The sequence below is a fragment of the Mytilus californianus genome, unplaced genomic scaffold (assembly GCF_021869535.1).
Source record: "Mytilus californianus isolate M0D057914Y unplaced genomic scaffold, xbMytCali1.0.p SCAF_11, whole genome shotgun sequence".
Lineage (NCBI taxonomy): Eukaryota > Metazoa > Mollusca > Bivalvia > Mytilida > Mytilidae > Mytilus > Mytilus californianus.
In genome coordinates, this window is record NW_026262593.1 from 42505219 (window position 1) to 42529416 (window position 24198).

The 24198-nt window shown below is 32.4% G+C and overlaps 1 protein-coding gene across 1 annotated transcript in view; it reads right to left on the reverse strand.

The window, feature by feature from the left end:
* Nucleotides 1–453: 453 nt before the first annotated feature.
* LOC127720115 (polyhomeotic-like protein 2) overlaps nucleotides 454–24198 on the reverse strand; it is a 31761-nt gene continuing 8016 nt past the window's right edge. Inside the window, exons 4-14 of the mRNA XM_052226534.1 lie at nucleotides 24030–24181; nucleotides 21870–22056; nucleotides 20739–20785; nucleotides 13661–14065; nucleotides 11777–12148; nucleotides 9875–10003; nucleotides 7278–7407; nucleotides 4205–4375; nucleotides 3206–3309; nucleotides 2592–2768; nucleotides 454–1642 (exon numbers count right to left, since the gene is read on the reverse strand). Of these exons, the coding sequence (XP_052082494.1) occupies nucleotides 1445–1642; nucleotides 2592–2768; nucleotides 3206–3309; nucleotides 4205–4375; nucleotides 7278–7407; nucleotides 9875–10003; nucleotides 11777–12148; nucleotides 13661–14065; nucleotides 20739–20785; nucleotides 21870–22056; nucleotides 24030–24181 (2072 nt within the window). The 3' untranslated portion in view covers nucleotides 454–1444. The remainder of the gene's footprint in view (nucleotides 1643–2591; nucleotides 2769–3205; nucleotides 3310–4204; nucleotides 4376–7277; nucleotides 7408–9874; nucleotides 10004–11776; nucleotides 12149–13660; nucleotides 14066–20738; nucleotides 20786–21869; nucleotides 22057–24029; nucleotides 24182–24198) is intronic.

Consider the following 24198-nt stretch of genomic DNA (forward strand, 5'->3'; position numbering starts at 1 on the left):
CAGATTATCAATGGTCTTTCATACTGGAGAATGTTCTCTGCTATATCCATCTCAGGGTTGTCGCCCCTCAATGATATTATAGCTGAGAAAGACCCTCTCGTTTGAAAAACCATCGATAATTTATAATTACTACAAGATCTTTATTAGCTTTTAATTTTGGCTATTTTCTCAGATGCAAAAAAAAACACTAAACTTTCCCATGGCAATAAAATCCCAGATATAGTAGTAGTCACGGCAATACTCTCACTACCTAACTTTACTCTTTTCTCTTAAGATTTCCAACCACAAAATAATAATTTTCATAACCTTCTAGAGCTTAAACTTGGATTTAATTCTAATTGGCAATAAAATATATCAAACAAATGATCAGTATGCAATTTCCACTCACATGAGCTACTGCACTTAAAGATATCAATTACATATCTCATAGTTTTTAAAATTAAACAAAAAGGCTATATGTTATCTTTTTTTTATTCACGATTATACATGCTACATATAGTAATAAACAAGGCAAAGATATTTTTTGAAATATACCAACAGAGATCAAGCAATAATTAAGATGAGCCAGAAAATTTCCTGCTTAGAAAAAAATGTCAAAATTAGGAATAAGATATTTAATATTCAAAAATTTAATTAACAGAAATAAAAGATCTACAACTTATTACTGGACATGGTACTAAAAATAAGTAGCTTCGTGAATAATTTTATTGGTCCTGTTAATTCCATTAAATATCTTTTAATTAACTTTTTACTTTAAAATTCTATGAAATGTCACTAAATTAACTTTTAACTTTTCATTTATTTAAAATATATAATGTTAACAATGTATAAATAATAGATGATTACAATATAAAAATTATATTTGTGATAATTTCATTCTGATTTTATAAATGTGTACTTTAAATGAAAATATCATTTAGACTGATTAAGGCCTAAATTTGGATAGACTTTGCTTCAGGGGACCTATTACCACATGCATGGTCCAACAGTATTTCTTTTTTGTGAAAATGCCCATTTTTGTGCTTTCATAAACAAATTTCTAGTTTTGGGTTTATAAGTGCAGTTCCACTAAATACACCTTAAAAAACATTAAAACCATAAATCTGACTAATATCTGGAATATTATTCTTTCCAATCTATCAAAGCTGTACTAAGCATGCAGTATAAAAAAAAACTTGATTTTAATATGCATATAAAAGATGTAATTATTGTGTTTAGATAGAATATGACAGTTTAAACCTTTTTTGGACCAAATTTAGGCCTTCCCATATATGTTATATAGTACAAGCATACTACTATGAGCAAACAATATATTCCAAATAAATTCAATCTATTCTAACAACCAATTACATTGTATCATACACAACAATATTACACATATATACATTATCACACTTTTACGTGTACTGCACCAATAAAAATGTCTGCCTTTGGCAAAAATATTTTAGTCATGTCCTTCTCGCAAAGAGTTTATTTTAGCACAAATTTTCAAGGCTGGTCCCAACTTCATGCTCATAGTGGTCATCAAATGGTCTTCTTTAAGAAGCATTAAGGCTTGACCGTCAATCTCCTGGGATCTAAATTCTTCGGCATAAGGTGCACATCCTGGAAGTACTTTGATAAATTCATACACTTCAACAACCTGAAATAAAAAAAAAAAAAAATTAATCAGATAATTGTATGGTACAAGATATTGAAGAAGATGGTTTTTATCTTTAAATCTCTATCAACAAAATTCTCTCAATTTAAGTAATTATATAATGATTTAATTACAGTCTATTGTTTGCAAAACATTACAATGTAGTAATTAATATATATATAATTTATGTGTACTTATTAAATAAACTAAATAAATTGTGCTGTACTGTGATGTTGCAATTTGAAAGCAGGACACATGACTTCATAACAGCAGATTAAGTACTTTGTGCTTGTTTTCAGTAACTGTGAGCACTCTTTGATATGGTATAAAATTGTGTTTTGTTAAGCTATTACTGTTTTTTAAGAGTACAGTGCTTCTCCTGATCAAATTGCAAAAGTCCTTTCGTTCCTCCAATGATTAAGATTATTTGGGGAAGGTGGAGATCTAAAAACACTTGAAGAACACATCACATTTTCATGCGCCTAGCCCAAGTCAGGAACCTTGTTAGTGGTAGGCTTATGTTAATTTTTTAATGTGTTGTTTTTTGAGGAATTCGGTGTTGATGGCAGAACTTTGAAAGTCTCTGATAAATTTATATTCTACTTTTCCACAGGGTAATTTCCAGCTTAACATATTGTAACCCCAATTAGTTTTGAAGACTACATGGTGACCTCTAAATGTCTTTTAGTTTTTTGGTTATTTTGTTCTTTATAGGTATGTTGTTGCATTTATATACATCCAACAATTTTCTATTTTCATATAAAAAATTAAGTAACTTCTCAAACTCATACCCCACTCTACCCATTTCTATATATTTGTTTTGCTTTTTAGGAACCTTAAAAGTCATTCAAGCCAAGAAATAAAATTGAAGGTGTAAGATCGCATTATGTAAGTATTTTCATTATAAGTTTGATTCAAATCCAGATTGTGGTTTTTCCTCTTTTATACTTACATTCCATTTAGAAGGATGTGACTTTGGTATATCTGTTTCCATATCTGTCTCACTGTGTGTTTGTACATGACGTGGTGGTGGGGGAGAGTCTGGTGTGGAGCTACTGTCTGACAGTGATGAATTTGACATCTCCTCCTGGTCAAACTGATTCTCTTTCATTCCAATCTCTCCTGGAGTCTACAATGAAAATAATCAAAAGAAATAACCATAAGATTGAATTTCAGAAACATAAGCACATGGTATGTAGAAGAATACAGTAAATCTTTAAAAGATAGGATTGTTCATATTTGAATGGTCACAACCTTTCATCTCTTTCCGAAACTGTTCATAAACAAAATTAAATAAATCACTTAAAACAGTCAATAAAAAAACGCCAAAATTTGTTTGTTTAATGGTGTTTAACACCACTTTCAGCGCCTTTGGCTATATCAGTTTGCAGCGAGTTTTTTATTGGTGGAAGAAGCTAGAGTCTGAAGTACCCAGCTTCAAAATATGAAGTTGCTGCATATCAAAAGATGATATCTATAATTATTTAGAAAAAATAAAATTATGCAACAATAATTATCAGGTTGAATGGGTAAACTTGTGTCATAAGTATTGGGCGTAATAAATACCTTTGAGTTAGTATTATAAGATAATCTTCCACCTCGCCCAGGCCTCCATCCTTTTCTAAGGTTTAATGGCTTCCCTCTTTTTCTCATATATCTACCTCCAAGCGCTAAAACAATAAAATAATACACATCAAACCCCAATAAACAAGTGAAGTAATAAACAGTTAATCATATATATTGAGAAACAGCTTACTGTAAACAAACACTTTTTGGTGGATACTGTAAATTCAGAAATTATTGCGATGTTTTTTATTATTGCGAAAAATGCGACAGGGTTACAATCGCAATAACTTAAACTTACTTTTTAAATTTTTTTATATGAGTTAAACAGGATTATTCTCAATATCGCAAAAATTAAAATCGCATTTTAGTTTAAAATGACAAAATCGTAATAATAAATGCACGCAATAATTTCAGAATTTACAGTACTGTCTATGTTTAGCTCTTTCTAGCAGATTCCACACCATATTTTTTACATCATTTTGTAGAGATCAAATTTTGACATATTTGTGACCATTTATGTTTGTGTTATTTTCATACTCATGAAAGACAGAAAAACAAATCACTAACGAAAATTAGTTGATTCACAGTATATGCTAGCATTTCATTTTTTAAATTTCTATTTATTTCAATAAATTTATGTGGATTACATTTTTTTAAATTGTTATTTTTGGTGTTATTTGTCATTCCAGAGTCCTTGAGTTCACCCTTTAGTTTAAGTGGGGTTCATTATGGTAAAGCTTGAGTTTTCTGTGTAGTATTTATCAGACAATTGCTTGTCTTTTTTCTTTTGGTCATGGTTTTGTCTGTTTTTCTTCAACTTATAGTTTTTGGTTGTCCTCTAGGTATATTCTTACCCTGTTTTGACTTTTTTAATGTCTTCACATGAAAATCATGGACTCTGTACATGCAGAGCACAGTTCATCTTCATATTTGTGAAGATCAATGTGCATTCCTGCCAAGTTACATAAAAGCATTCCAAACTTTTCCTACAGTACTTACGTGGGCGTCCAACAGTTCCACGTCCTCTTTGTTTAAGCATGGATATTCTATGTGCAACATTGTAACGCTTAGCACAGATCATGGAACAAAACCTTTTTGACCTTTTGCTGAATTTAGCCATCTGCTCTTCTGTTCCACAGAATTCACACTTTTCAAATACAGCAGGAGGCTCTACAACAGATAAAAGATATCAAATTCATATTTGTCAAAATAGATATTACTGGAAATGGTGAAAAGCATAAACCGTATAAGATAACTGCAACTTTAATAATATATTAATATTCTCTAATTCAAAGAATGTTTAGGATACTATAAAAGCATACAGTTAATTAACACCTAAATAAATGGGGAATGTGTCCAGGGGACACAGACGATGCTCCCACTTGCATATCATATAAAGTTATAATGGAACATAACTGAAGAACGGTAAAAGTGATGCTACCCAACTTTGTTATTGATCTTAGTTTTGTAGTAATAAGTACTGTGTATAAGTTTCATAATATTTGGTTGAGGCTAACTTAAGTTAGAGAACGAAAAACGAAAAATTCAGCAATCTTTCCATTTGTAAAGGGGTATAACTTTAGAACAGTAAAAGTTACACCACCAAAAATCAATCTCAATCTGTATTTTGTGGTAATAAGCATTGTATATAAGTTTCATAACATTTGGTTGAGGCTAAAAAAACAAATTTTTGTAAAATACTCTGGATTCATTATTATTCGTGGGACTTTTCCAAAAGCCATGAAAATTGGTACCCACAAAAATAAATGAATCCACAATAACAGTTTTTTTACAATATAAAATTGACTGTTAATGATTGATTGTTGTATGCTAAACATCCACTAGCAAATATTTCATACACATTTAGGACAAACATGACATAACAAATAATAAACTGTAAACAAGGATTTTTTTGGCGGGTTTGTTATTTACATGATATTATGGATAAATTTTTGGCACATAATTTGATAACTGATCCATTCAGATCAATATTATGATTTGTACGAACTATTAATGCTAGGAACATTTTCAAACATTTTACATCATTGCCAAATGAACAAAAAATTATTTCTATGTGAAAATTTCCACTTGTACAGTAGCTACTAAATAACATTAAAATCTTTGATCTTGCATATTTAAACTAGGCCTTCCTAGGGAATTTGAAACCCAAGCACAAGTCTTAATCATTAACAAATGTATTTAAATTGAGAATCAAATTACTGGATGTTAAATGTATAAAATTTGATATCCCATAATGCATTTGTGTTAGGTATAATGTATATGGCTTGAAAAAATGTAAGAAGTGAAACTTCACTTTATTCAGAGATCAAACCAGTATGCTGTCATTTTTTATGGTGTGTTTACATGGTACGATTTTCCATCCTATTTGATAAAGTCATCCAGGTTAATTGTACAGGGTTCTCTTCACGTGATACCATTTTCCATTTGATTAACCAAATGACATCTGATTTTAGTGTTCATACGGTGCAATTTCTGTCAAAACGAAATTATACTGCAGATTTATTATTATTCGTGGGATACCAATTTTTTGTGGATTTCGTGGATGCAGATCGATGGACCACAAATTTAAATGTTCAATGAATTACTAATTTTCTTTAAGCTTGTATGCAGACTTTGGCAGAACTATGATATCCAATATCCAAGAAAATGATAGTTTTCCTCAATCTATAATAAAATGCTCAGCTGGGCGCAGCTTGATACGACCACAGAGGTCTAACCCTGAACAGTTGGGGCAAGTATGGACACAACATTCAAGCTTGATACAGCACTGAATTTGGATTGTGATTAAATATTTGACACAGCATAGGTTTCTGACACAGAATGAATGTGGTCTAAGAACTTAAAAAATTTTAATTTACCTATTCAAACCATATCATTATTATTTACTTTTATATATAAATCAGAAATGACCAATTTAAAATGGAAAATTTTAAAGAAAAAAAAAGAAAAAAAGGAAAAAAAAATTTTTTGAACCCCCTTATGATTCATCACCCCCAAACTCAATCCCAGCCTTCCCTTTGTGGTATGGTACCTTGCAGTACAATTTCAGAGAGATCCATACACTTGAACACAAGTTATTGTCTGGAAACTAGAAAAATGCTTGTTTTAAGGCCCCTTTTTGGCCCCAAATTCTAAACGTTTAGGGCAATTACCCCCAAACTCAAACCCAGCTTTCCCTTTGTGATATGGAACCTTGTAGTACAATTTCATAAAGATCCATACACTTACACACAATTTATTGTCCTGAAACTAGAAAAAAATGCTGGTTTTTGCCCCTTTTTGGCCCCTAATTCCTAAAATTTTAAGGCAATTACCCCCATAAACAATCCCAGCCTTCCCTTTGTGGTATGGTACCTTGCAGTACAATTTCAGAGAGATCCATACACTTGAACACAAGTTATTGTCTGGAAACTAGAAAAATGCTTATTTTTGGCCCTTTTTTGGCCCCTTATTCCTAAACGTTTAGGGCAATTACCCCCAAACTCAATTCAAGCTTTCCCTTTGTGATATGGAACCTTGTAGTACAATTTCAGAAAGATCCATACATTTACAACCAAGTTATTGTCATGAAACTAGAAAAATGCTTGTTTTTTGCCCCTTTTTTGGCCCCTAATTCCTAAAATTTTGAGGCAATTACTCATAAAATCAATCCCAGCACTCCCTTTGTGACACAAGTTATGTCTGGAAGTTACAAAAGTGCTTATTTTTGGCCCCTAATTCCTTAACTGTTGGTACCATAACCCCCAAAATCAATCCCAACCTTCCTTTTGTGGTATTGAACCTTATGGTAAAATTTCATAGAGATCCATTCACTTAAACTAAAGTTAGAGTGCGAAAACCAATGTGTCTTCGGACGACGACAAAGACGACGATGCCAACGTCATACCAATATACGACTGCAAAATATTTTTGCGCTCGTATGAAAATTTGTACTCAGGAAAATAAATGAATTCACAGTAGGTCAAAAATCGAATGGAAATCAGATGGAAAAAATCATACAGTGTAAACGCAACTTTACACATATGAATAGATTGCCTGTTTGGTGCCCTACCTTTATGTTCTACTTTCTTTGGTGACTGGACTGGACTGCTGGACATTCCTGCAGATCCACTGTCTGTATCCATAGGTACAAGGCCTGGTTTAGGGGGAATAAATTCTGTCAATAGAGACGATCTTTGTACCTAAAAAGATTAAGATGTAACCATATAGATTTTATGACTCTGTCATGAAAAAAAAAATTAAGTTGTAGTTACTGAAAATCTAAAATAAACAGAAATCAATCTAATTATTCTCTCCATTTTCACTTTTGAACAGGAAGAGATGACTCTATAAAATTATATTGAGTTCTTACAACAAAATAATGGTAACTTTCATACTTCATTTACATTTTAGTGTGAAACATATTTTCTTACTTACTCTTTAGAAAGTTTTAAGATAAATACAATAACAACAAAGACTAATGAAGATATAATCACATATACATAATGAAACTGTTTCCAAGTGAAAATTACCTTTGTTGTGGATGCTTTCTGCTGAAGTTGAAAATAATATATTTCATAAAAGACATTTTTCAAAGATATATATTATGTATATATACTTCATCAAAATTACAGATAGGTCAAATTTTTTGTTTTGTTAAGATACAAGCTTAAAACTTTAAATATTTGATGGGGAAAAGACATCTCTTGATTTTTCATATGGAATGTCTTGTTTTTTCGTATTTGTCCATGTCTCTTTTAAATTTTTAAAACATTGATAAATAATTAGTCAGAAAGAGACATCCAACACATGTGTCTGCGTTCTGCAGATGTAACCAAAGGATGAAAGCTTATTATGTGATTAAATTTGTGCATCAGTGATTTCAAAAGAGGATTTGATTGCATAATAACAGTACAATAATAAAGTGCATCTGCACTTAATGCTTGAAAACATTAACCTTGAGTTTATCTATAGGAACAGGGAAACCTTTATAACAAAACAAATTATCCAACTAATAATAGTGAATCAACAGCAAATGTCCATTTTACACAGGTCATATACCTAAAGAATATTTACTGTCTGTCTTGTTAGAAGAATTAGGTTGTTCAAAATAAAGGAATTCAGTTGAGATTTGAGGAAGATTATTACTGCATTCAGACTTTAGATAAAAATGTTTTTTTTTGTGCCAGCTTTTTATCATAGTTGATGCAAAACAAATAATGTTCATATTGATCTTCTAAATAGACCGATTCTGGTTCCAATTTATGATAATTCGGTAAATGAGACTTCCCCCTGATATTCATTAAACACTCTATAACATGGACCACATTTGTAATGAATGTCAAAGAGACTTATATCTAACATTGAAAATAACTATAAGTTATATTACAATTAAAGCAATCCTTTTAGAATATATATATGTGCACTCACATTAAACTGGCTGATGGACAGTCATACAAATTTGAAAGACAGACACAAAAAGTGAAACCATAGAATTGAAACAGCATAGAAGTGGGGACCCTAAAACCATTTGAATTATTCCTGGAAAAGAGATTGATCTTTCTGGATTGATGGAAGCCTTAAAGGCATAGAATAGTAAAGTTTATATACAGGTTAAATTTCTGGTACCTCATGTTAATAGGCCTGTTGATCAAATTTCAAGTACTTTCTTCCGTGAAGCTAAACAACTTCACTCCAAGGGCAAAATTTTACACTCAGTTTACTAGACAAGGCCAGGGGGCATTATCTATTGGAAAATGTTCCGTCTTTCTTGTCTGTGGAATAAAGAGGGACAAAACTTTTTTGAGAGAATCTGATCACCATTATATATAAAGACCAGAAGGACTAAATATTTTAGGAAGATTGTTGTTCTTCTTGTCAAAGAATTTGAACCAGTGGAAATATACTAACTAGGCAAGAATGTAGGTACCTCTTATTTATTGATGATTGAGAGAAAACTTATAAAAAAAGGTTTATGTCACTCTTGTGTATGGACCACTCAGACTATACCTACTGGGAAAATTTTGATCCCTCTTGTGTATGGACCTCTCAGACTACACTTACTGGGAAAATTTTGATCCCTCTTGTGTATGGACCACTCAGACTACACTTACTGGGAAAATTTTGATCCCTCTTGTGTATGGACCACTCAGACTACATTTACTGGGAAAATTTTTATCCCTCTTGTTTATGAACCACTCAGACTACACTTACTGGGAAAATTGTGATCCCTCTTGTGTATGGACCACTCAGACTACACTTACTGGGAAAATTTTGATCCCTCTTGTGTATGGACCACTCAGACTACACTTACTGAGAAAATTTTGATCCCTCTTGTTTATGAACCACTTAAACTACACTTACTGGGGAAGGTTCTGGTCCCTCTTATATATTGACCACTAAGACTACACTTACTGGGAAAATTTTGATCCCTCTTGTTTATGAACCACTTAGACTACACTTACTGGAAAAGGTTCTGGTCCCTCTTATATATTGACCACTAAGACTACACTTACTGGGAAAGGTTCTGGTCCCTCTTATATATTGACCACTAAGACTACACTTACTGGGAAAGGTTCTGGTCCCTCTTATATATTGACCACTAAGACTACACTTACTGGGAAAGGTTCTGGTCCCTCTTGTTTATGAACCACTTAAGACTACACTTACTGGGAAAGGTTCTGGTCCTTCCTGTATAACAAATCCCTCTATTACATGGGTAAGTATGTGAGGCTTTACTATAGCTTTCTGTTTCTCTATAACAACATCTCCCTTTTTCTCAATGGAATCTGTTTTATCCTGAAATATAATTTAGTTAAATTATCATATAAAGCATTAGTACATGGGTTTGGTCAGTAGTGACCACCACGACATCACACAATTATGTACAACTGATTTGTTTATTAGAAATTCAAACTTTTACTACATAGAAGACAAATGTTAAAATTTGCATCTATCCTCTAAACCATTAATATAAGGTAGTACTTTAATTCTGTTTGTAATATTATTTATTTGACATCAATACTAACAAAAGACAATAATAAATCTTATCACATGACTTATGATCTGTAAGTGTAAGGGTCAGAAAAAAAAATATACATATGGGTATCTCGGTAGCAGAAATGAGCACAGCTCTAGCACAAAGCAGGATTCTTATTCATTTCATAGTAAGATGTTCTTATTCTGAATAAATATAGTTCAAAGATTGACTGCAAGATGTGCCATAAAAGATGCATCTACCTATCTATCTATCCATTTTATGCAGAAGATTAATTATTTCTTGTTTCCTTAATTGAAAATAGGATCATGGTGGCCTGGATGCTCATCTTCTCCCAAAAATTCATCTCTGCACAGTTACAATGATCCTCTTATTAATAGATACCAAGATATGTGATAGGTAATAAATAGGTTAATGAAACATGAAATCAAGGTTTTAATGACATACTTTTGAATTGATGCAAACATTCTCCCCATGAAACATCTCTATAAAGTTAAGATGAGTGTATTATTAATAGTTACTGAGATATGAATTTGGATATAAAACTTATCCAAAGCCAATAAAGCATAAAAAGCACGTCAAATTGACCTAATTTTGCGTGACAGCTTACATACTCCCAAAAAATGCATATTTACACAAGATTAGATGACCCCATTTCTTATAGTTAATACTGAAATCAGATAAAATACTTAACCACAATTATAACTCCATAAAGGTGAACCAACGCTGTAGTGTTTACTTTTGGTAGAGACCACAATTAATTAAGAGTGAAATTAGGTCACAGTGATCTACTTTTGTCTGGATAGTGATCTGCTCCCAAACATGTATATTAATGCAAGATTAGATGATCCTTGATTTATAGTAACAGAGATATGATCTTGAATTTACACGTAAATAAACATCAACTTGGACCTTAACCAAAGACATTAAACTATGAAATATGGGAGGCATGATTTTCTCTTTTAAACATGAAGTTGAACTTTATAGACGACTTTTCAAATTAATGCATTTTCCTGGACATTTCTGATGCCCCAAGGCTTATGTTCTTACATCACAGTAATAGTCACTTGTACAATGACGCCTTATAAGCAGGTTGACCCTATGTCAATCTAAATAACTCATTCATAAAAAGGAATTTGAAAATGGTCTGTTAGATGTACCTATATACAAAGTAACAAGATATTGGGCTGCCACTTATTGAAATCTGGTTCTTGATGTGCACAATGATATGAACATGTTCATAGCCCCAACAGTACTCAAATAGTTCAGAAATTTTCAGTGTTCTCCCCAGGGCCTTTTAGCATCATGGTAATGTGATAATATATTGCTAGAATGTGATGTTATCTGAAATTAGTTTCTTATAGATAGTGTATGAATGTGATGCTATACTTTCTAGAAACAAAAAGGTTTTTCATAATTCCATGTTTACCAGGATGATATAAGAAATTTCTGAGGAGAACACTGAGTTCTTCCTTAACTTCTTTGTGGCAATCCAAAAATGTAAACAGTCTTCAACCTAGAGAAATTAGCATGTTCTTTTGTTGAGCCAATTTTCTTTGACACTAACTGTTTACCTTCTTGTCTTCAATCAATTTCTTGCCCATCTCAACATTTACATTTTTCTTTGATGTCTCCACCTCTGAGTCTGACTGGCTTTTAAGTAGAACAGCCTGGTTCATTTGGTGCACAGGGGTGGCAGGTTTAGATTGACTGAGAGCACCAGTTGCTCTGGCCTGTGATAAAGCAGATGCCACTGTATTAGTTGATGCTGTTGCCATAGCAACAGGTGCACCTTTACTCTGATTTCTTGGTCTGCCTCTGTTTGGGTTTTTTGGTAAGTTAGGTATGGATATTCTTGGTCGCTGAGACATTGTTGGGTTAATTCTGGCAGTAGCTGTTTTATTCAATGGTGTTATCATTGTCTTTCCAACCTGTGACCCAACAACCTGAAATTTTTAGATCCTATATGAATGAATTGCAAACAGCAAGATAAACTATACAACAATGAAAGAAAAAATATCAAAACACCAATTGTTTTAAAAATAAATTTATAATAATAAAATTAAAAAAATAATTAAATAAAGTGTGTTTAATTAGAAAAAAAACTTGCCATAGCAGAAATGTAATCTTTATTTCATTATTTAACAGCTTTTTTGGTCTGTAGATGTCTTTATCAATGATTTGATCAATCACTATGTAAAACTTCATCAGTTTCATCAAGGTAGGTCAGGTGTCTTTTTATGAGCATCCTTCTGGGCATATCGCATAAATACTTTTTTGGTTTAAAAATATTTTACCAAGTATCATTCAATATACAACAGAAACATTTAAAACTTGAAATTTAAAGATTAAACTATCAAAGAATTAAGTGTCATCAAGAGCATATAAAATTTTCAAAACGATCCTTTTAAAATCAATTGCAGATAATTATTTATTGAATTTGATAGGACAATTGGAGTTTTTTGACCCCCTATTTTTATTTGATTTTTCAGAAGTAATAATGAAAAGCAATTTTCTCATTGAATTTAAACTAATTCTATTGTTTAATGTTTCCTCAATACAGAATAAAATGATTCGCTGAGTGCAGCTGGATACTACCGCAGAGGTCCAACCCTGAACAGTTGGGGCAAAAATGGACACAATATTCGCGCTTGATACAGGTCTGAATTTGGATTGTAATTAAATATTTGACACATAATAGGTTTCTGACACTGAATATCTGTAGTCAAAGAACTTAGAATTGGTTATATGATTTGAATTTATATTCAATTTTTTGCTTTTGTGCAATACACTATGCTGTTGCTAATTGACAACCCCCCCTCCTTTTTTTGCAAAAAAAAATAATATTTGAAGAAATTTTCTTTTAAATTTCTGAAATCTGAAATGAAAAAAAAATTGCCCCCCACAATTTCTTTTTTACCCCCCTCCCCCCTAATTTTTTTTTCACCTCCCCCCCCCTTTTCCCTCAAGATATGGTCATAATCTCAATTCAAATTTCCAATGGAGTTTGCAACCATAATTACCAATTTAAATACATCATAAAAGTCTTAAAATAGAAAATGACATACATAATCATTGCTAAAATTAATATTCCTTTAATAGTCACTTCTAAGAATAAATTGACAGCTAATCACCTCAAGACAATACAAAATTTCTTTATACATAATTTAAAAGCAGTGTAAATCTATTGTCAAATAATTAGACACCCCAGCTACCTGAAACATGTTTAAGGAGTCAAAAATGAAAAGTTCATAGTTTTGTTTCATACATGTATAAACATATTTCTTTAATAAATGAACTAACTTTATTATGGTGTCCAATAACAACAGAAATCAAAGCAAAAAAGTTGCAGAATATTTCCACTTGTTAATTCCTTAAGCTAAATGAAGACTCTTATCATATTTCATCCATTATTGTAAGATCATGGAAGACATTTTGAATAATTGAATAATTATTACCTGTTTGCCAATAACACCAGCTACTGTTGCCTTTCCCTGCAGACCTTGTATGGTTTCAGTTTTACCATCCTTCACTTGTTGGCCGAGATTCTGTATGCCTGTTATGATTCCCTGAGGCTGCAGGGGATTGGCTGCTCTGATAAATAACTGCTGTCCAGATAAGATAGCTTGTGATTGGCCAGTCCCTGACAACAATTGCTGGTTTGTAGCCAATGGAAATGCAGCTTGCTGCTGCAGATTAGCCATGGCTTGTAGCATTGCCTGATTTGTGTATAAAGGCTGAGAGTTAAGGATCTGTCCAGTACTGGAAACAACTTGAGGCTGGGAAAGTCTGAAAGCTCCTGCTTGTGATGTCAACATCTGTTGTCCATTGTTTGCAACAGCTACAGAAAATGTCTGCCCTTTCTGAAAAAGAAGTCCTGAGATTCAATAAAAACTCAAAATAGGACTTATACACAAAGAGCTTATGCTAGATGTTTTAAGATGACATACTGTGGATTCATTACTATTCCTTGGATACTAATTTTAGTGCATTTGGTGGGTATATGTAAATCATGAATTTATATTTTCAAAGAAAAAACAAATTTTCTACACTCTTGTAAGCATATTTTGGCAAAACTGCAAAATAAAAATAACCATGAAAATTGATACACATGAAAATAAATGAATCCACAGTATAATTACAGTTGCTTTTCTTTTTCATGATACAAATAGAAAAACATGTAACAATAAAATGCTTCGCTGGGGCGCAGCTTGAACGACCGCAGAGGTCGAACCCTGAACAGTTGGGGCAAGTATGGACACAACATTCAAGCTTGATACAGCTCTGAATTTGGATTGTTATTAAATATTTGACACAGCATAGGTTTCTGACACAGAAAGAATGTGGTCTAAGAACTTGATTTTTTTTAATTTACCTATTATGGTCCAATGTCCAAAATCAAAATACATGGTTAGATTCAGCATATCAAAGAACCCCATATTTTCAATTTTTGTTGAAATCAAACAAAGTTTAATTTTGGACCCCAACTTGGACAAACTTGAAAACTGGGCCCATAATCAAAAATCTAAACACATGTTTAGATTCAGCATATCAAAGAACCCCAATAATTCAATTTTTGCTAAAATCAAACTAAGTTTAATTTTGGACCCTTTGGACCTTAATGTAGACCAATTTAAAAAACGGGACTTAAAATTAAAAATCTAAATACACGGTTAGATTTGGAATATCAAAGAACCCCAATAATTCAATTTTTGATGAAATCAAACAAAGTTTAATTTTGGACCCTTTTGACCTCAATATGAACCAATTTGATAGCGGGGCACACAAATAAAAAATCTTAATTCATGGTTAGATTCAGCATATCAAAGAACCCCATATATTCAATTTTTGTTGAAATCAAAAAAAGTTTCATTTTGGACCCCAACTTGGACCAACTTGAAAACTGGGCCCATAATCAAAAATCTAAACACATATTTAGATTTAGCATATCAAAGAACCCTAAGAATTCAATTTTTGTTAAAATCAAACTAAGTTTAATTTTGGACCCTTTGGACCTCAATGAAGACCAATTTTAAAAATGGGACCCAAATTAAAAATCTAAAAACACGGTTAGATTTGGCATATCAAAGAACCCCAATAATTCAATTTTTGATGAAATCAAACAAAGTTTAATTTTAGACCCTTTTGACCTCAATATGAACCAATTTGATAGCGGGGCCCACAAATAAAAAATCTAAATACATGGTTAGATTCAGCATATCAAAGAACCTCATATATTCAATTTTTGTTGAAATCAAACAAAGTTTAATTTTGGACCCCAATTTGGACCAACTTGAAAACTGGGCCCATAATCAAAAATCTAAATACATGTTTAGATTCAGCATATCAAAGAACCCCATATATTCAATTTTTGTTGAAATCAAACAAAGTTTAAATACTGGACCCTATCTTGGACCAACTTGAAAACTGGGCCCATAATAAAAAATCTAAACACATGTTTAGATTTAGCATATCAAAGAACCCCAAGAATTCAATTTTTGTTAAAATCAAACTAAGTTTAATTTTGGACCCTTTGGACCTCAATGAAGACCAATTTTAAAAAATGGGACCCAAATAAAAAATCTAAAAACACGGTTAGATTTGGCATATCAAAGAACCCCAATAATTCAATTTTTGATGAAATCAAACAAAGTTTAATTTTAGACCCTTTTGACCTCAATATGAACCAATTTGATAGCGGGGCCCACAAATAAAAAATCTAAATACATGGTTAGATTCAGCATATCAAAGAACCTCATATATTCAATTTTTGTTGAAATCAAACAAAGTTTAATTTTGGACCCCAATTTGGACCAACTTGAAAACTGGGCCCATAATCAAAAATCTAAATACATGTTTAGATTCAGCATATCAAAGAACCCCATATATTCAATTTTTGTTGAAATCAAACAAAGTTTAAATACTGGACCCTATCTTGGACCAACTTGAAAACTGGGCCCATAATCAAAAATCTAAACACATGTTTAGATTCAGCATATCAAAGAACCCCAAGAATTCAATTTTTGTTAAAATCAAACTAAGTTTAATTTTGGACCCTTTGGACCTTAATGTAGACCAATTTAAAAAACAGGACCCAAAATTAAAAATCTAAATACACGGTTAGATTTGGAATATCAAAGAACCCCAATAATTCAATTTTAGATGAAATCAAACAAAGTTTAATTTTGGACCCTTTTGACCTCAATATGAACCAATTTGATAACGGGGTCCACAAATAAAAAATCTAAATACATGGTTAGATTCAGCATATCAAAGAACCCCATATATTCAATTTTTGTTGAAATCAAACAAAGTTTAATTTTGGACCCCAATTTGGACCAACTTGAAAACTGCGCCAAAAATCAAAAATCTAAATACATGTTTAGATTCAGCATATCAAAGAACCTCATATATTCAATTTTTGCTAAAATCAAACAAAGTTTAATTTTGGACCCTTTGGACCTTAATGTAGACCAATTTGAAAACTTGACCCAAAATTAACAAGAGTGCACACGCTGAAATGTCTCGCCTTCTTTACTAATCATTGATATTATGTTGATAGTCCTAAATATAAAGCTTTCTTACAACTGTCACATAAACTTAACATTAACCAAGAAAACTAAACATTGACCAATGAACCATGGAAATGAGGTCAATGTCAGATGAACCATGCCAGGCAGGCATGTACAGCTAACAATTCTTCCATACAACAAATATAGTTGACCTATTGCTTATAGTTTAAGAAAAACAGACTAAAACACAAAAACTTAACACTGAGCAATGAACTGTGAAAATGAGGTCAAGGTCAAATAAAAACTGCGCGACTGACATAAAGACCATAAAATATTTCCATACACCAAATATAGTTGACCTATTGCATATAGTATTAGAAAAAAAGACCAAAACTCAAAAAATTTAACTTTGACCACTGAACCATGAAAATGAGGTCAAGGTCAAATGACACCTGCCAGCTAGACATGTACACCTTACAATCATTCCATACACCAAATATAGTTGACCTATTGCTTAAAGTGTAAGAAAAACAGACCAAAACACAAAAACGTAACATAAGCAATGAACCATGAAAATGAGGTCAAGGTCAAATAAAATCTGCCAGACTGACATGTACATCATTAAATATTTCCATACACCAAATATAGTTGACCTACTGCATACAGTATTAGGAAAACAGACCAAAACACAAAAACTTAACATTTAACAATGAACCTTGAAAATGAGGTCAAGGTCAAATAAAACATGCCAGACTGACATGTACATTGTAAAATATTTCCATACACTAAATATAGTTGACCTACTGCATACAGTATTAGAAAAACAAACCAAAACACAAAAACTTAACATTGAGCAATGAACCGTGAAAATGAGGTCAAGGTCAAATAAAACTTGCCAGACTGACATGAACATCGTACAATATTTCCATACACCAAATACAGTTGACCTATTGCATACAGTATTAGAAAAACAGACCAAAACACAAAAACTAAACTATGACCACTGAACCATGAAAATGAGGTCAAGGTCAGATAACACCTGCCAGTTAGACATGTACCCCTTACTATCATTACATACACCAAATATAGTAGACCTATTGCTTATAGTATCTCAGATATGGACTTGACCACGAAAACTTAACCTTGTTCACTGATCCATGAAATGAGGTTGAGGTCAAGTGAAAACTATCTGACGGGCATGACGACCTTGCAAGGTACGCACATACCAAATATAGTTATCCTATTACTTATAATAAGAGAGAATTTATCATTCCAAAAAATCTGAAATTTTTTTTCAAGTAGTCGCTGAACCATGAAAATGAGGTCAAGGACATTGGACATGTGACTGACGGAAACTTCGTAACATGAGGCATCTATATACAAAGTATGAAGCATCCAGGTCTTCAATCTTCTAAAATATAAAGCTTTTAAGAAGTTAGCTAACGCCGCCGCCGCCGCCGCCGGATCACTATCCCTATGTCGAGCTTTCTGCGACAAAAGTCGCAGGCTCGACAAAAATCTAAATACACTGTTAGATTCGGCATAACAAATAAATAAATGTGATCAAAGATTTTACAAATCTAATGCGCCATACTGTGCAATTAAAGATTACTTCTTGAAATTTTTCAATATTTGAAATTTGAAAAAAAAATAATATTTGAAGAATAATTCTTTTTAATTTCTGAAATCTGAAATGAGAAAAAATTGACCCCCCACAATTTCTTTTTATCCCCCCCCCCTTTTTTCCCCAAAAAAATTCTTTCCCTCAAGATATGGTCATAATCTCAATTCAAATTTCCAATGGAGTTGGCAACCATAATTACCCATTTAAATTTACCATAGTGCTAACTTAATCTATTTTATAATAGAATTAAAAATATAGTGTCAAATCTTTCATATGGATTTTTTTGTAAAAAAAAAAGATGCAACATTTGCAGATATTTTTACTGGTCTTCCTTTATAAATATGTATTTCTTTAAACATAATTTAAAAGCAGTGTAAGGGAAGTAACCAAAACGTTGTATTTGGATTACCTCCCTTACACTGTTTTAAATTATCTTTATTGTTCATTAACCATTACTTTATACATAATTTAAAAGCAGTGTAAGGGAGATAATTTCAATGATGTATTTGATTTATCTCCCTTACACTGCTTTAAATTATGTTTTGTACTAAAGTATTTGTCCATTAACCAGGACAACCTTGTTTTTCCCCCTTTTTTGCCCCTAATTCCTAAACGGTTTGAGCCATAACCCCCCAAAGCAAATCCTAACCATCCCTTTGTGGTATGGAAACTTGTAGTATAATTTCAGAGAGATCCATACACCGTTCCACAGTTATTGTCTGGAAACTAGAAAATGCTTATTTTTTGCCCCTTTTTGGCCCCTAATTCCTTAACTGTTGGTACCATAACCCCCAAAATCAATCCCAACCTTCCTTTTGTGGTATTTAACCTTATGGTCAAATTTCAAAAAGATCCATTCACTTAAACTAAAGTTAGAGTGCGAAAACCAATGTGTCTTCGGACGACGACGCCGGACGACGACGACGCCGACGCCAACGTCATACCAATATACGACCACAAAATTTTTTTGCGGTCGTATAAAAACAGAGTGGACGTGGCAGGGTACTTATACATCCACACAACAAAAAGACACTAAGTACAGATCTGAGAGTACTAGCAGTTAATGACAGCTAGTTCAAAGCCAATAACAATTGATAAAAAAAAATCATGCATCTAAGACTAAAATATCAATCAGTACACATCCAACATCAAATGGATTTAGTGTAAAGACGTTATTAACAGTCAGAAAAAACATGACCATGTGCAATGCCAAGATACATGTATCTACAAGTTTATCAGGGCAAACATATACAGCCTAGAAATAAATGTTTCCGAAGTCACAAACTCTTATCGTGTTGAGTATACCCTATATTGAAAACATAATGTCTACAATACCTTTATTATAAAGTATGTACTAATTTTTACATACATCTTCTTTGTACAGTGATTTTCCTAGTGCTTAGGGGAAGGGGCCCAGGGCCCATGCAATTAGGAATTAAAGTTCGTGAAATGTTGGCTTTGGGGAAAATATATTAGTCCGTTTATACAGAGGTCACATGGCATCAGCCGTGTGCAACTTGCTAGGTTTTTTTTGAAAAATTAGGGGCAAAATCCTGCATTCTGAGAAGGAATAACTGCATGAATTGCAAACAAGATTCAAGAGATTTGTAAACAAAAAACCACGATACAACACCAACAAAATCTGGCGACGATGTCTATATACAATTGGGAATTTTAGAGCTGAAAATTGAGAAAAAAGAGCATATTTCTCTTTTGGATTGGGGCCCAAATTCTGACCCAAAATGAGGATTGGAAAATCCCTGTTGTATCATTTGTTATTCACCTGATTGTGATTAAAAGTTGGAAGTTTGAGTGTAAAAAACTACTGTGGATTCATTTATTTTCATGGATTGAGGACAATTCAATATTCATGGATATTCCATTTTGTGGTTTTGTTAATTTTACGAAATTGTGACTTGGATGGAGAGTTGTCTCATTGGCACTCATACCACATCTTCTTATATCTATTGTTAAATTCTGCATACAATCCTTTAACAAATTTGTACTTCATTGAACATGTAAATTCTTGGTTTACCTTTACCTACAAAATCCATTGAAATTGACACTCCATAAATAATGATTCCAGTCTTTAAAACTCTGCCACATGTTGATGTGCCTGTCCAAAGTCAGGAACATTGTCAGTGGTTTTCCTCAATTTTATATTTATGATTTTTTTTCTTTAAAGAATGTTGTACTGTAAGAAGATCTATAGTAGTCCCTGTTTCATTGTGTTAAAAGCCCACAACTATGCATAAATCCTGATATTTTCATCAAATAAACCCTTAGAGAGGATTTCTAACTCTTTTGTCCCCATTCAGAAGATATACTCCAATGTCTACATGTGCATATCATGGTTTTGTTAAGTTCAATGTGTCTACCTGATTATGTAAAATAACTTACTGAAGTTACAAAACCTTGAGAATTTCCCACCTGATTTGGTAAAACACCTGAAAAAAAGCAAATTAACTGATTACCTTTCAGTACCTATAAATTAAACACAAAAACATCTTGTTTGCAATATTTTTTATTTTTTTCTCAAAATCATAAAACTCAGTACAAAATTAATATCTGAGGAATTCAATATTTGTAAGACCTGTTAGTGTGTACACCATCTTTCTCACTTTCCTGACAATAGCATGAACTTAACCTTAGTTTTATTGACACATTTGTTATTATATTTTTGAAATTTGTTTTCTCTAAAGGACACAAAAAAGGAAAAAGTATGTTTCTTAGTTTGAGATTAGAAAAAAATATATTTATAGAAAGGTGCATTATGGGCCATATTGGCCTAAAAAAAATTAGTATTACAAAATCAGATATTTGATAACAATGTGCAAAGTTTTAATGTAAGATCTTTTAAATATTATGAATATCTATAAAGATTTAAAGACAGCATATATTAATTTTTCTACAAAATTTAACAAAAATTTCTTATTTTGACACATATTAGTGAGTGGGAAATATGTAGCACAAAAATAATTACAAGAGCAATGTAGCTCACACATACAAACATAGTGGTGAATAACCTAATTGGTACCTGTATATGCTCTATATTTGCAGGTCCAAAACTATTTTGTTGTGATGTCAGATATTTGGCCAAGGTACAATCTTTTTTTATCATTTTTTTTTAACTGAAAATATTTCAGTGTAACTTATCTTGGTGCTTGAAATGAATATTCCTTCAACTTGTGTTTGAAAAGTCTATAAGTTTACAGAATATCTATGTACTGTAAATTCAGAAACTATTGGAATTTTTTAAAGATTAGATAAAAATGCGAGATTAATTATTGCGATAGCAGGAAAATCTGCATACAGATATGTATCAGATACCAGAATGCGAGTTCTTAGTATTGCAATACTCACCCAGTCCCATTATTCACATCACAATAATTTCTTAATGTACAGTAATGTATAGACATTTTCAAAGGTGATTCATTTTCATTTTTTGAGGCTTCTGGCTGAAGGACAATTGAATAATGATGATGCCTTGAACTGTAAACGTTGTATTGTGCAATAAAGCATTATACTTACTCAACTGTCCCAACACAATTGGTGTACCAGGCATTGCCTGGGTTGGCATGATAGGTTTGCCTGCTACTAGGGCAGTGGCTTGTGCCTGTACTGTTCCTGTGGTCTGCCGACTCTTTGCTGTAACATTCTGAGCTACTGCATTGGTGACTAGATTCTGTACTGATGTGGCAAAATTCATACTTAATTGCTGAAAACAGATCAATGGTTAATAACTCAGCAAAATAATGTACCAGTATGTATTTCAGAGGGAGACTTGGGTACTGTAAATCCAGAAATTAATGTCTTCACTTATTATTGCAAATCCTTGACCACCAGCAAAAAAGTGAAATTGCAAAAATCTTATGAAGGAAAATCAATACTGAAATTATGAATGCAAGTTTTTATTATTGCAAACCTGATAGTGTTTCATTTTTCCCATTAATAAAAACATCACAATTATTTCTGAATTTACAGTATACATTTGTACATAAAGACATCAACCTCGCAACAATAAATAACTATGTTCGAATTTAGGATTTACTGATATTTTCACAAAAAAGACCTTTCAATTATATTTAGTTTAAAAACATATATGGATAACACACATAAAATGTATAATGAAACAAACAAATATTTGAATTCAATAATACCAGATCACCATTAAAGTGAAAACCTGCAGTAGACAATGTTTTACCATTCATATGCATCAGCTTGCTTCAGAGTCAAAAGCTTTAGAAATTATGAAAGATATACGTGGAAGAACCATGAAATCTTTTTGAAGTCTTGTATCTTGTTGGTTGACATTGCATTGACATACAACAAAGAGAATGTCATATGAACAATTGATTTGAAACATGGTGGCAAATAACTGCTTCCTGGCTTTAAAACTCCTGGAAGAATTAAATTCCTCTTTATACTGATCAGAGGTTGAAAACTAAATTCCAGTTCATTAAATTTTACCTGAAAAGATGACATTATGCCTGGACTGTTGACCCCTACAACAATAGATTTACTCTTCATGTCTATAGCTGTACTCAGATTTAATTGTTGCTTATATTTATTTAAATGAGTATGTATTTTAAAAAGCATGGGGAGAATTGTTGACATTAAACCTGGAACTTTATACTCATTCTTAACTGGTGCTTATCAATTTAGCCTGTGTCAGTCTAGTAGGGCTTGGGGACATAAAACCAGGACGATTGAGAGATTTATACTAATTCCTAACTGGTGCTAAATAAATATAGCCTGTGTGGGTCTAGTAGGGCTTAGTGACATTAAACCAGGATGATTGAGAGGTTTATACTAATTCTTAACTGGTGCTTTATTTTGTATTTACATTGTGTCATAGGTCAAATTCATTTGTTCAGTGTATGTTCAATGGTGTTAATATGTCCTTTGATTGAGTTAAGCTATTTCAGTTGATATTTTATAGTGTGTCTTTCTGTGTTGTGATGTTACACTATTGTTTCGGAAAAAGGGTGAAGGTTTGGTACCATTAAAACATTTAAACCCGCTGCATTTGTTTGCACCTGTCCTAAGTCAGGAATCTGATGTTCAGTAGTTGTCGTTTGTTGATGTGGTTCATAAGTGTTTCTCGTTTCTCGTTTTTTATATAGATTAGACCGTTGGTTTTCCCGTTTGAATGATTTTACACTAGTAATTTTTTGGGGCCCTTTATAGCTTACAGTTTGGTGTGAGCCAAGGCTCCGTGTTGAAGACCGTACTGTGACCTTTAATGGTTTACTTTTATAAATTTTGACTTGGATGGAGAGTTGTCTCATTGGCACTCATACCACATCTTCTTATATCTACTAAATAAATATAGCCTGTGTAGGTCTAGTAGGGCTTGGTGACATTAAGCTAAGACTATTTATCCAACCCAAAAGATGGCAGTCTACCTTGCATAGCCATACTCATATTTAATTGGTGTTTATTAAATGTACCTGTGTAGGTGTAGTAGGACTGAGTGACATTAAGCCAGGACTATTCATCCCACTAACAGAGGACAGTCTGCCTTGCATGGCCATAGCTATACTCATATTTAACTCGTGTTTATTAAATGTACCTGTGTAGTTGTAGTAGGATTAGGTGACATTAAGCCAGGACTATTCATTCCATTAACAGAGAACAGTCGGCCTTGCATAGCCATACTTATATTTAACTTGTGTTTATTAAATGTACCTGTGTAGGTGTTGTAGGACTGGGTGACATTAAGCCAGGACTGTTCATTCCACTAACAGATGATGGTCTGCCTTGCATTGCCATAGCCATACTCATATTTAACTGTTGTTGTGGTGTCATATTCATGTTCATTGCACTGGCCTGCATAGCAGCTGAGGAAAAAGTACAT